This window comes from Harmonia axyridis, chromosome 3 (genome assembly GCF_914767665.1).
Source record: "Harmonia axyridis chromosome 3, icHarAxyr1.1, whole genome shotgun sequence".
NCBI lineage: Eukaryota > Metazoa > Arthropoda > Insecta > Coleoptera > Coccinellidae > Harmonia > Harmonia axyridis.
In genome coordinates this window covers 37,049,204-37,062,313 of record NC_059503.1, presented here as the reverse complement: position 1 = coordinate 37,062,313, position 13,110 = coordinate 37,049,204, and the positions used below count along the sequence as shown (strand labels likewise).

Here is a 13,110-nt window from a genome sequence, read left to right as displayed (position 1 = left end):
GAAAAAATTTAAAATGTTAGTATCTTTAAGGGGCTGCACCAGTGTAGCTAGCGTTATTAGTGATGCACCTGCATCAATGGAAAAATTGTCGTAGGCATCTGGGGAAATATTATTCTTACACTCAGAATGGTATTGTTTTTAACACTATTCCATACAGATTTTGGGTAATATATATTCAGGTTCCGAATATAGTTATGTTCTTTCGCATTCTTGATTTTATACAACTATATTAATATTTTTGATAATCTCTAAAGACTCTCCCTAGCTGGGCTTGTTCCAAAGACTTCAAGTTCTTTATGAAAATTCTTCAGATGCGCGGTAAACATTAAATTTTGCAAAAAAAGCTTTGAACTGGCAATACCCAACTCCTCAACTACATAAGATTTATTGTCATCGAAATATTAAGTATTTTTCTTCAGAAATTCGTATTTAGGTAAATCCCCCAGGTTTTGGTGAAGTGATCGACATGAAATTGCATGAGGCTTGCAATTGTTATTATACAAATAAATTCAGTCATAGTTTTAAAATGAACAAGAAAACAAAAATTCGAACGGCTATACTATGCAAGCTTCGGTCGGATCCTAACCTACACTGAATATATATAATTTCTGGGTTATTCCGGTCGAGAGTTCTGGTGTTTAAGGCCGAACAGACATAACAAACAGAATTTGAAGCGAATCGGACCGAGCCGACACCACAGAATACTCACTGTCATCGTGGCGAAATAATTGAATGATCTGTTTGGAAAACGAGAACTCAAAAAGTCATTCAACGATAATCTTTCACGGAGACAATGGTCCAAACTAGTTTTTCGATAAAGACATTTTCGGCCACACTTCTAAATATATTTGAGAATCTTCCAAATTGAAGTAACTTTGTAAATGAGGGGCTTATTCCTAAACTTACTCTGAATATTATTCACATAGAAAAAATGTTGTATATTAGTGAAATCAGTAGGTAAAATAAGTAGGTACTTAGATTATTATCTAATGTTTCCATAAATATATTTATTTACAATGAACTGTTTTTAAAGAATGACCTAATTAATAGATATATTTGATTTCAGGTAGACGCAAGGAAAGAACTGTAAGTATTCAACATTTCCAGATGAATTGATATTTTTAACGGAACAAAGATTTTCAAATTGTGCTTTTATTGACATCAAGACGGGTCTGGAAAAAGTATCCCTGAATAGAATTTCAAAATTTCTCCATACTCCAAGCTGTACCTAATCCACCACCACCAATTTGTGTAGGTTGAAAAATGTTGTTGAATTGTACAGTGCATCCCATTTTGGGTGAGACTGCCAGGTTTCTCGCTTGTTATTCAAGATAGAGCCTTGCGGTTTTCACGTTCCTCTCCTACTTTTTCGTGAAACTCAAGCTGATCTAATCAGATTTTGCATAACTGTTTCCGTTCAAGATATACAGGGTCATTTTGGAAATTCATACTTTTCGGACCCCTCCTTTGTCTCCGAAGTTATTAGGAATAATGCTGAGGTGAAAACTACGTCTGAATCAGGATTTTGCGTAGAATCCAGTGGCGTACTCAATTATTTTTTTCGGGGTATGGTTTTGAAGATTCAACACAAACCTATATTTTTTTCAATGGAACAGGATCATGGTACAACCCCCGTATCTCCGTTAGTTTTGAAGGTAATATATTGAAATTTGGGATATCCCATATTCATAATGAGCGACACTTTTTGACTTATAAATGATTTTTTTTTCACTTCCGGTTTCGTCGGAAGTGATACCAACTTTCGATTTTTGAATGGAACACCCTGTATATTATTACATTTCTGAAATGTGCATAATTTTCTGAATCCAATGATATTACATAAGTGACATTTCAAACGTCAAAATTTTTATAGTTCAATTTTTAGTTTCAAATTTAAGTGTGCCATGATGGTTCCAATTTATTCCAATTGACCCGTCTAATACTAGTAAAATCGAAATCCCGTCAAAAATACTGTATTGCGTTTTTTATGAGCAAATAAAGTACATCGTAATCGTTTTTGGGGTAAAACCCAATTTTTTCAAATGGAACCATATTGGTACCGTAGTACCATTTATTAGTACTATTATTAGGGAATTTATCCATAATTGGTAATAAAATGTGCGATCAATACAATCAAAATTATAACTAAAAGAAAATGAGAAAATATAATTATTTTGTTTTAACTGTAATTCTGATTTTATTGACCGCACATTTTATTACCAGGTATGGATAAATTCCTTGATAATAGTACTAATAAATGGAACTACAGTACCAATATGGTTCAATTTGAAAAAATTGAGTTTTACCCCAAAAACGATTACGATGTACTTTATTTGCTCATAAAAAACGCAATTTAGTATTTTTGACAGGATTTCGATTTTTTTAGTATTAGACGGGTCAATTGGAATAAATTGGAACCATCATGGCACACTTAAATGGAAAACTAAAAATTGAATTTAAAAAAATTTTGACCTTTGAAATGTCACTTATGTGGTATCATTGAATTCAGATAATTATGCAGATTTCAGAAATGTAATAATATACAGGGTTTTCCACCGGAAGTGAAAAAAAATCATTTATAGATCAAAAAGTGTCGCTTATTATGTATATGGGATATCCCAAATTTCAATCTATTACCTTCAAAACTAACGGAGATACGGGGGGTGTACCATGATCCTGTTACACCCGGTATAGATAGATAGGTTTTTTTTTAATAGTTACACCACCCGTGCGGAGCCGGAGCAGGAGCTAGTAACTTATAAACGAGGAAATAAAAGATTAGGTAAACATAAACTGTAATAATCCACATTGCAGTAACTCAATTAAAAATTGATTTCCTTTTGTTCAGACAATAAAATGTAATTTAGTCAATAAAATATTTATTAATCACTGGATTTTGAATATAGTTACATCAATAATAATACATCATCCATAATTTGAATCAGAATACATTATATAAGTATTTTCAACTGATTAATGTTCAAAAAATTGAATGTGCTTCTGATATGAATGCAACATTCTCAATGACTGCATCATGTTGGGATATTTTATACGCCAATCTCCAGAAATTTGTGAAAAAAAGAATTTGTTTCTTTCGCAACGTTACCTCAATGTCACGACAACTTTGTCTACAGACCTCTGGAGGAGAAAGCTTGTACTTAGCCTCACCACCCACTTGGCAAATCAACTTTACATTTTCTGAATCAACTAAATCGATTGTTTTAAATTCAGAAAACGTGTAATTTTTGGACCATATCAACCAGTTGTATTGTACTGGAGAAATGTGTTTGGAAGCCAGGTCAGGCATTGAAACGATTTTTCTTAAATATTTCATATTTTCGTAAGCACAGTTTTGAAAATGAACGAAAAAATTTCTGAAAAGCGATATTTTCCTCAAGATTTTTCTCACACTCCCTTCTTCCATTACGTTAGTCTCCAAAGAACACGGGAACGATGATAAGAAATCGTCCTCCTGAAGAAGACTAGTCCACACATAATACACTGAGGGTAACCCCTCATAATCCAATATTACAGGTTTCTGTACTTCTATATAAAACTCTCCTAATTCATCGTTGTCCAAGCGTTGAAGAACTTCTATCTCTTTTATATTCTCGCAAAAATTACAATTTGGTATCGAATTCTTCGTAATATCTTCTTGCCACCATTTGAAAATCAGACATTCCTTATTCTTAAGATGACTCCATTCATAAATTGGCTTAATCCTAATTAAAAACATTCTTGAAGTGGACAAGATGTACCACCAACCAATTTCAGTTTTCACTAGTGCATTCATAAGCAAAAATATGGAAATTAAAATGAGAATATATTTTTTTATTGCTTTCTTCTTTTCTGACAACAACGGTTCAAATATCTGACTGATTTCTCCTTCTTGGAAATTTTTCTTTTTCAAATATTGGTATAGTTCGAGTAGTTCTTCGTCAAGTCGGTCAAAAGTTGACTTCTCATGTGTAACTTGTTTCATCTAAAAAATTTCAATATATGAAGTAGACAATTCAATTAATTAAATTAATTAGTAATATTAATTAACATTAATTTATAGTTAGATGGGTATGTTCTTGAAAAAGTTCAAATTGCTATTTCTATATCCTTGTTTTTTATGTAAATTTTAAAGCAAAGTAGGTACCTAATTAGAGAAAATGTTTATCAATCTTTCCGAAACCAAAGATCTAAAAATTATCACTAGGTAATGGGGGGAAGCAAATTTTCTTTTCGGCAAATTTTCACTATGTATATGTTTGCGATACGAGGTATATTTTCATATTTTTTTTTCATTATTTACAAATTGATTTACTAATAAATATGATTCGAGTGACCAAAATTTCCAAGTAGTCAGAACTGGACTTTTATATTCTTGAAACAAATTCAAAAACTTGTTGGAGAATTTTCACCATATGTTTATAGCAGATGGGATACTTTCATGCACTTTTTTTTAATATTCAACAATATTATCCTCTTATGAATATGAAATTTAATTCAGTTACCTCAGCAAAATTTTTCAAGGAGCAACGGGATTTTTCTTTCTTGAATCAAATTCAGATATTAACGTCGCTTAATTTACCAACAGGTTCTTTTGAACTGATCACACATCGGGCAACTCTTATATATTGATTTTTAAATTTAGTTTGAACTCCCGCTTCCAATAAATAAAGAAAATGAAAAACGGCCTTGGTGACATCTGGCGAAATATATCCAAACTATTTAGATAAGCAGCGAAATCCAAGATCTTCAAAATAAAAATTGATCCATTTTCATCTGATTTAATGCCAAAGATTATTTCGGAATACAGTAAAATTGAATACAAAATTTTTGACGAATGAAAACCATATTTATTAGTCATTTCAGACTTAATTCTAGTACAATAAATTTCAAATTGAAAAATATGAATCACCCAGTGACTTAAAGCAAAATCTTTCGGGCATATTCGGATGCCGATGATCATTGGTTACGCTAGTTCGTGAACGTCCAAAGAACAGCAGAACGCGCCATTGGATAGATCTAACTCTGTGACGCAGTCGCAAATAGGTTATGTCAATTGTGACATTAGCTGCCTGGCATATCTGCTAAGCAGACTTTAGTTATCATCGAATTCCTAAATCAAACAAAAAAATTCTAAAATTTCTTTCAATAACCCACTACTACAACATTCTCAGCTATTCTTCCGCGTTATTTCAAATATCTTCGTGTTGTCCTGTGATTGCAAATTGCCGAATTAGTTACGTCACTGAGCCATTTTGAAAATCTTTGTTTGGTATCTAAATAACTTGGTGTGTGCGGAAGTTTTCTTAACGAAAGCTTCAATAACTTGTTTCTGAAAAGTGTTCCAGGGTAAATCTTCAAAATTCCTGTCCCCACGAAAAACAGAGACCATACCGCACCAAACGGTAGTGGTGAGATGAATAAGAGGAATAAGCGGGGTCCTGTAAGGTTAGTACTTCCCCATTTTGAATTACGAAAACATGAAGATTCGCTTAATTGTTGCGATTTAGTGAATCTTCGAATGCGTTTGTTTAAAATGTTTCTGCATTGTTTGTGCAATTTCAATTTAGTGTTTCGTTTACCACCGCATTCTATGTTGAGTTTGCTTTGTCAAAATTATAGGTCATTGTCACTTCCTCTTGTTAAATTTTTGCTAATAGTTGCATATCAAATAAGTCTCATTGTGATGAAGTTTTCTCGGATTATTTGGAAAAATGTTTGATTACGTGCAGGTATGTCATCAATTCAATACACTTGAAGATGTTAATTGCAAGTAGATATTGTCAGAATTATTGTCAATTGATTTTTATTATGCTCGTTTTAATAATGTTCACAAATATGTAGTTATCTTCTCATACATAATCATCGTCTATTTACATCAATGTTATAAACAAACAAATTCAAAGAGGCAATTTTCGGTTACGTTGTATTTCTGAAAGTTTTCGAACCTTCAGTTGCATTTATTTGCATTTCTGTTGCAAATACAATGGTCGTTCCAAAGTTCTATTGCAAGGTCATAAAACTTACCTTCGTTTCCTCGCAATGCAAATCCTAAACCTTTTGTTATCAGGATTTTAGGAACTCGTAAAATACATTTTTTACCTGCTACGAAGGGAAGAACTACCCTCAGAATTGGAAAGTCGTTTTCAAAAATTGTATGCGTCTTTTTAACCATTTGTGTGCTGTGCTCTATGTTTGGTTTTATTTTAGAGAAAATGTTTGAAAAGCTTCCTCATTTCAGATCTTTGGATAACTATGATCACCTATTGCATGTTTTCGAATATTATCGTCTTTCTTGTTGATTCAAAAGTGTGTTAGAGAAAGGTTTTGCAGCTTGAGCTTGAATAGGTTTATCTGTCAATTTTTGATAAGATTATATCACTAAAAGCACAGAAAATTTGATGTTTTTTGCTTCAAGAACATAGATACGCATCCATTTTTCAAAAGGTTCATTCTTAAGAAAAAGTAGATTTTCTTTTCCCGCCAAATTTTATAGTGTTATTTTTATCACTCTCAAGAGACCCACTGAAAAGATTTTCACATTATTTGTGAACCATATAATATTTCGGCAGGTTTTGCAATTATTGTTTCAAGTTGATGGTTTTACCATTTAGTGTAACATTCATCCTATTATTATATTATATGATTATTCGTTTGAAATGATAATCAAAAAATATTCGCATTCCTTTGAATGTCCAGCTTTTTTAATGAAATATGGCCAGATTTCAAATCACCTATGTTTTTTTGTTGATACATATAAATTTCTCTAATTACGTTTTTTACTACACATTTCAAAATTAAATTATTTTGAGCTGTCACATGGATTATTTGGCCATCTTGTGATAAAGCTGTTGAATAAGGAGGATCAATTGTTAATATTGAATCAACAACAAATGAGTTTTTCAAACCTAAAGAGTCCTATATTCAATTATGTACCTATGTAAAAATACTTCAATAGGTTTAAAAAATTTCGACAATTTTAGTTCGGTGTATTTTCTCTCAAGAATCTTATTACCGATTCCAATTCAATCACTTGGTTTCATGTTCAGGAATGAAGCAAATATTCTTCAATTATCTTTTTCTATATTTCATATGCACACAAATAGGACAAATAATAATTCATCTATGTATTTTGATTGTTGAGTCATTTCTTATCAATATTATCACTTTGGTAATATATATCAACCTTTAAATTATGCAGCCTCCACATCAAGATATGTAGAGAAGAAAATGTAGTTTTATGAATTTATTCATTAATACACTGATTCACAATTTCATAAAAAATAACTTTCGAACAGAGACATTTTTCAATATTTGAATTGTGTAGAATATCACTCAAGGTCAGGCACCGGAGTGTCTAGTCCAGATAAAATTTGAGAAATGATGAGAATGCGCTTTTGACTAGATATGTAAGGTAAATATTTATGATTTTTTTTATTGAAAATGTTTATCAATAACAGCCAAACAATGTAGTTGGTCGTATTATAAGCTAGTTTCAACTAGAATGGCACTACAATACATATTGAAAATGCACTGAAATAATATTGAAATATTGCAATATTAAATCGAATTATTCCTTGAATAACGCATAGATGTCGAGATTCTCAATGAATTCGGGATAAAATATCTTGATTTCGACATGCAAATAAAATAATAACGGCAAAAAGATATCGTGTCATTTGCAAGCACGTCATAAACATTTATTCAAATTTTTTTGCGCTATATAATCTAGTGACGTCAATAATATGGGAATAGCACTTAGTAATCTTAACGAAAAAAATACTATTTTCATTATATCAGCTATTCCGAGGTATTCTGTTGTATCATAAGAAAATTTGAAAAGAAGCATCATGTTTGAATTTTCTCACAAGGTCAATCTTAGTGCAAGGTACATGTCCTACTATTAATTGCGAAATTAAACAGGTTTCCTGTTGTTTGCTCGATTCTTTCGAAAAAAGGGGTTCCTCCTACAATGCATTGCGTGCAGAACTCTGTAGACTGGAGGGCCAATAATATCTTTTCCCTCATAGTTTACGTTCAATTTTGGCAATTTTTCATTTATTTCTATTTTTTCCTGGAATACTTCCTTTAAAGATTTAATATCAATTTTTGGTATTTGGTAAAAATGTCTCCTTATCTTACACTGGTAGTATAGGCTTTAGTGAAAAATAGGGAAAATTAAAATTTTCCTGATTCACTCTCCGAAAAAATTTAGATGTGCTCTTCCAAGTATACCTATATTTTATTTGATGAAGCGTCAGAATAATAAACTATGTACTTATACAGAGTGATTCACCGGGATGGCCTCTTACACGTTTGTGGAAAACTTATTACAATTTTGATCTGAGAATTTGCATATTGGGGTTTGAGACAATGATCTTTCTGCGTAAAATATTTTGAGATCTCTACAACTTCCGGTTATACCGGAAACAGACTACTACTTCCCTATTTCAAACGGCACACCCTGTATATTATTGCATCATTAGCTTTTTCGGCAATATACCATACCTTGGTAAAAACTCAACGTTTCATGAGTTAATGGGGTTATTATAAAAAAAATGGTGGTGATGAGGAATCACATCTCTTTCAATTATTCGGCAGAAAAAGCTTTTTTCGAAAAACATTTTTTTTTTCGTTTTTGCAAACACGTAGTACATATTATCAGACTGTTTGTGGTTCCGACCAAAAATGTACAGGGTGTGAATGAGAAATTAAATTCATCAAATTTCAAGATTTTCGAATTAGAACCCATATTTTTTATTATTTCAGTCGATTCTACGTACAAAAATAGTGGGGGTTACTTAAGCAAACTCTATACCTAAGATGAATACTCCAACAGTTATAGAGGAAGAACTTTGAATGAGGAAAACCGCAATTCATAACTGTGTGGAGTAGTCTGTGATTTCCGAAAAAACAGAAAGAAACTAAAATTCGACGTTTCCATAACTAAATTTGATATTTCAAGAATTATAATGAATTATTCGTTATTGAAAATTGTATTGGTTTATGGATTTCTCAACAATCCCAACGAAAAATTAATTATAATTCATGAAATTTTGTTATCCAAACATCGAATTTTAGTACCAAAAATGTACAGGGTGGTCATAAGAAGATCATGAACTTGAACAACCCAAATTCATAAAAACTCAAGATATTCGAATCAGAACCCTTATTTTTTAATACTTGAGTCGATTCTATGTACAAAAATAGTGAGAGCTACTTAAGCTAACTCTTTACCTTAAATGAGTAGAAACCGTAATTCCTCACTGTGTGTAATAGTCTGTGACTTCCGGAAAACACAGAAAGAAACTAAAATTCGATGTTTGGATAACAAAATTTTCTATTTCATGAATTATAATTAATTTTTTCGTTGGGATTGTTGAGAAATCCATAAACCAATACAATTTTCAATAACGAATAATTCATTATAATTCTTGAAATATCAAATTTGGCTATGGAAACGTCGAATTTTAGTTTCTTTCTGTTTTTTCGGAAATCACAGACTACTCCACACAGTTATAAATTGCGGTTTTCCTCATTCAAAATTCTTCCTCTATAACTGTTGGATTATTCATCTTAGGTATAGAGTTTGCTTAAGTAACCCCCACTATTTTTGTACGTAGAATCGACTGAAATAATAAAAAATATGGGTTCTATTTAGAAAATCTTGAAATTTGATGAATTTAATTTCTTATTCACACCCTGTACATTTTTGGTCGGAACCACAAACAGTCTGATAATATGTACTACGTGTTTGCAAAAACGAAAAAAAAAATGTTTTTCGAAAAAAGCTTTTTCTGCCGAATAATTGAAAGAGATGTGATTCCTCATCACCACCATTTTTTTTATAATAACCCCATTAACTCATGAAACGTTGAGTTTTTACCAAGGTATGGTATATTGCCGAAAAAGCTAATGATGCAATAATATACAGGGTGTGCCGTTTGAAATAGGGAAGTAGTAGTCTGTTTCCGTTATAACCGGAAGTTGTAGAGATCTCAAAATATTTTACGCAGAAAGATCATTGTCTCAAACCCCAATATGCAAATTCTCAGCTCAAGATTATGATTAGTTTTCAATAAACGTCAAGTAGGCCATCCCAGTGAATCACCCTGTATAAGTAGTTTATTATTCTGACATCCCATCAAATGAAATATAGGTATACTTGGAAGAGAACATCTAAATTTTTTCGGAGGGTGAATCAGGAAAATTCAAATTTGCAATAGAAAAATGAAGTTCATTATATGAATATGAACTGAACAATTTTATTTTTTAATAGAATTACTTGATTGTGGAGAAGGTAATTCTACCTATTTATTTTTCCATTAACCATTTTAGGGAAAACATTTCCATTGTTCATGTGAATTACTTTTTAAATCCTAAACATCTCAAATGAAATCATCAATAAAATTAACAAATTTCCCATCTTGATTTTTAATAAAATAGTAGTCCAATGATTCTCCAGTAGTGTTTTTATTCACATATCAGTATTTTCCTTATGATGATATTCTTCAATTTAGATAATAATGAAAATTTCCACCAAATTAATAATGGCAAAAGTTTATATGTGATATATCAGTTCAGTGAATAATATTTTCATATAATTGACAAAAATACCGCTCATATTCACGCAAGAAATTTTCGCAGTAATATTTGATTGTATGCAAGGTTTTTGACAAATTTAATCATGTGCCTCAAGTTTGCCAAAGTCCAACAACTTGTTAGGAATATTTCACATTAATTTGTAATTACGTTATCTCAATTTTAGTTCCAAATTTAATTCTATATTAATTTCTAGGACACAAAGAAATCGGTCCGTTACTGCAGAAGGTGTCTATGGCAACCATCATTTTATGCACACAGCGACAGCCCAAGTGGGAACAATTGTTAGATTAAAAACTAAAGGAGAAGACGTTTGGGAAGGTGAGTTTAAAACCTTTATGTGATGAAAATTTTCATTTACCATAAAATTATTACATGAATAATTCTGTTCAGTTGCTTATTTTCCATATTATATTATGTGGTTCTTGACAAAAATTCTCCATTCCTTATTGGAGATAATGAAAAGTTATACAGTAATATTATATCATCATTTTAAAATAGTACGATACACAAGCCAAGTTGCAGGCTCAAAAAAGTTCACAACTATTATGCAGAATGTACAGTATTGCCCACTGAATTTTCAAATTGAGGCTTCATAAAATGTTTGAGTTTCTGCCACAATCCGAATATTTCAATGTAATACCTTATTTTCAACTATTGTAGATTATAAAATATCTAACTATACCTCAGAGTAATAAACATAGATAGAGGGAGCATATGTCACTTTCAGTAAGCAAATTTTGTCCCCAACATGAATTATCAAATTTGACATGAAACGAGCGGAAATGAAAACATATCAGTGATACGATATTTCACTCAATTCGCGAGTTTCTCCACAATGAACGCACTTCTTATGTCCCAGAGTGAATCAACGTTTCATATTAATTAACTCAAAATATATTGAAATAAACACCTAAATATATCAGAAATTCAGAAAACAAACTTCAAGCGCGCCAAACGACATTAAACAACCGATGACACTAGAAGAGCTAAAGTTGCAAAAACCTTGGATTTCAGCAGGTAGATACAGAAAATAATAAATATTCTGCTTATTATAAATTCGACATTCAGGAAAAATATCTGATTCCAAATATTTAAATTTATAATTTTTTTTTTTCATTTGTTGAAGGCATCGACTGCTACGGTCATTAGCCTCTAACCTAACCATCACGGCACATGTACAACATCCATGACCTAGCCAGGATTCAAACCCGGTACCTTTGGCACCCAGTCGACTATTCAGTCCACTGCACTACCGAGGCAGTCCTAAATTTATTATTATTATTAGAACTCTTTATTGCAAATTCATATATTAAAGGAGTGTGTATAAAATGTGCAATGGGGGCATGTCGCGGAGCGATGTCCTCTTGCCAACCCTTTATAACTCAGCATAAATTTGCCTATTTAATCGGGAATCACTCAAATAAATATATTTCATTCAATATAATATACATTCATAAAGATATAGTAATATTGTGGATTTGAAAATATATCACAATCCAATAACATAATCTAAACATGTTGGGGCCATGTAAAAATTGCTTATACTCCCTCTATCTATGTTTATTACTCTATGAACTATACCTATAAGGTCTGTTGGAGCATTGGTGGGTACTAGGAAGACTCATGACCTGCTAAAAATTTTTTACTCCTGTATTCATTATTATCATATTCATACTATTGTCTTGTATGGTTCGTGGTGTAATTTGATAGAGTAAAAATATCAGAAGACTTGATACATTCTTTTGATATTATTCAAATATCAGTTGAGAAACACAGATAGAAATAAAAAAAACAAAGAGAACAAATTCAGCTATAGAAATGAGATAACCATTGTTAACCATCAATAGAGTTTGTAGTCTGATTATTGTTTCTATCTTCCAAAACAGTAATTTTAGCATGACTTTTTTCTCTAATAATCCAAATTGATTAGATTTTTATATGAAACCAACTTTGCAGGTATCCTCAAGACATTCTCTAGTAATTTTGACGTAGTGTTGGAAGTAGCCACCCTGATCGGAAAAGCCGACTGTCCTAATGCCTCTGCTCAAATAGGAACACTGGTGGATAAGTTGATATTTCCAATAACAGATGTCGTTAGCATTTCGGGGAGAGACGTTGATCTCACATACGCCACAAGAGATACCTTTCAGACGGATTCTGCCATATCCTCAAGATTGAATGGTGCCAATCGGGAAGACAGAGAGTTAGAACCTTGGGAAGGCGAACTGAATGGAAATGATACTCCATTAGAATTGGACAGTACGGCAAATGGATGGGACGCAAATGATATGTTCAAGAAAAATGAACTGGAATATGGCGTTACCAGTACATTCGATACTTCGCTTAGAGGTTATACTGTGCCACTGCAGCATTGTGACAGTGCAGACTATAGGTAAGGAATAAATTTGATTCATTTGTTCATTCTCAAATAGAAATCTCGAATGGAATATCCACAATATAATTGGAACAACAACAAAAAAATTACTATTATTTATCTTATTTATTCTT

The 13,110-nt window shown here is 31.7% G+C and overlaps 2 protein-coding genes across 8 annotated transcripts in view; one reads left to right on the top strand and one right to left on the bottom strand.

Moving 5' to 3' along the window:
* Positions 1 to 2,862: 2,862 nt before the first annotated feature.
* LOC123677154 lies at positions 2,863 to 7,406 on the bottom strand. Of its 3 annotated transcripts, none has more exons than XM_045613692.1 (2): positions 6,025 to 7,406; positions 2,863 to 3,982 (listed from the first exon to the last, which is right to left on the bottom strand). In XM_045613692.1, the coding sequence occupies exon 2, from the start codon at positions 3,980 to 3,982 to the stop codon at positions 2,981 to 2,983; it is 1,002 nt and encodes a 333-aa protein (XP_045469648.1). In that variant the 5' UTR covers positions 6,025 to 7,406; the 3' UTR covers positions 2,863 to 2,980. The 3 variants fall into 3 exon arrangements, with proteins under 3 accessions (XP_045469648.1, XP_045469647.1, XP_045469649.1); XM_045613691.1 differs by lacking the exon at positions 6,025 to 7,406 and adding an exon at positions 4,503 to 4,882; XM_045613693.1 differs by lacking the exon at positions 6,025 to 7,406 and adding an exon at positions 4,145 to 4,486.
* LOC123677152 (ataxin-2 homolog) overlaps positions 5,037 to 13,110 on the top strand; it is a 26,986-nt gene continuing 18,912 nt past the window's right edge. The window contains exons 1-4 of one of the 5 annotated variants that reach the window (XM_045613687.1): positions 5,061 to 5,285; positions 5,338 to 5,445; positions 10,796 to 10,920; positions 12,559 to 12,994. In XM_045613687.1, coding sequence (XP_045469643.1) covers positions 5,414 to 5,445; positions 10,796 to 10,920; positions 12,559 to 12,994 — 593 coding nt within the window. In that variant the 5' untranslated portion in view covers positions 5,061 to 5,285; positions 5,338 to 5,413. Of the gene's footprint in view, positions 5,446 to 5,575; positions 5,730 to 10,795; positions 10,921 to 12,558; positions 12,995 to 13,110 lie in introns of those variants that run through there. The other 4 variants (XM_045613689.1, XM_045613688.1, XM_045613686.1 and 1 more) reach the window with 4 other exon arrangements.

Excerpts from the sequence above, each read along its gene's own strand:
- LOC123677154 (XM_045613692.1), bottom strand. The coding sequence starts at position 3,982 with ATGAAACAAGTTACACATGAGAAGTCAACTTTTGACCGACTTGACGAA.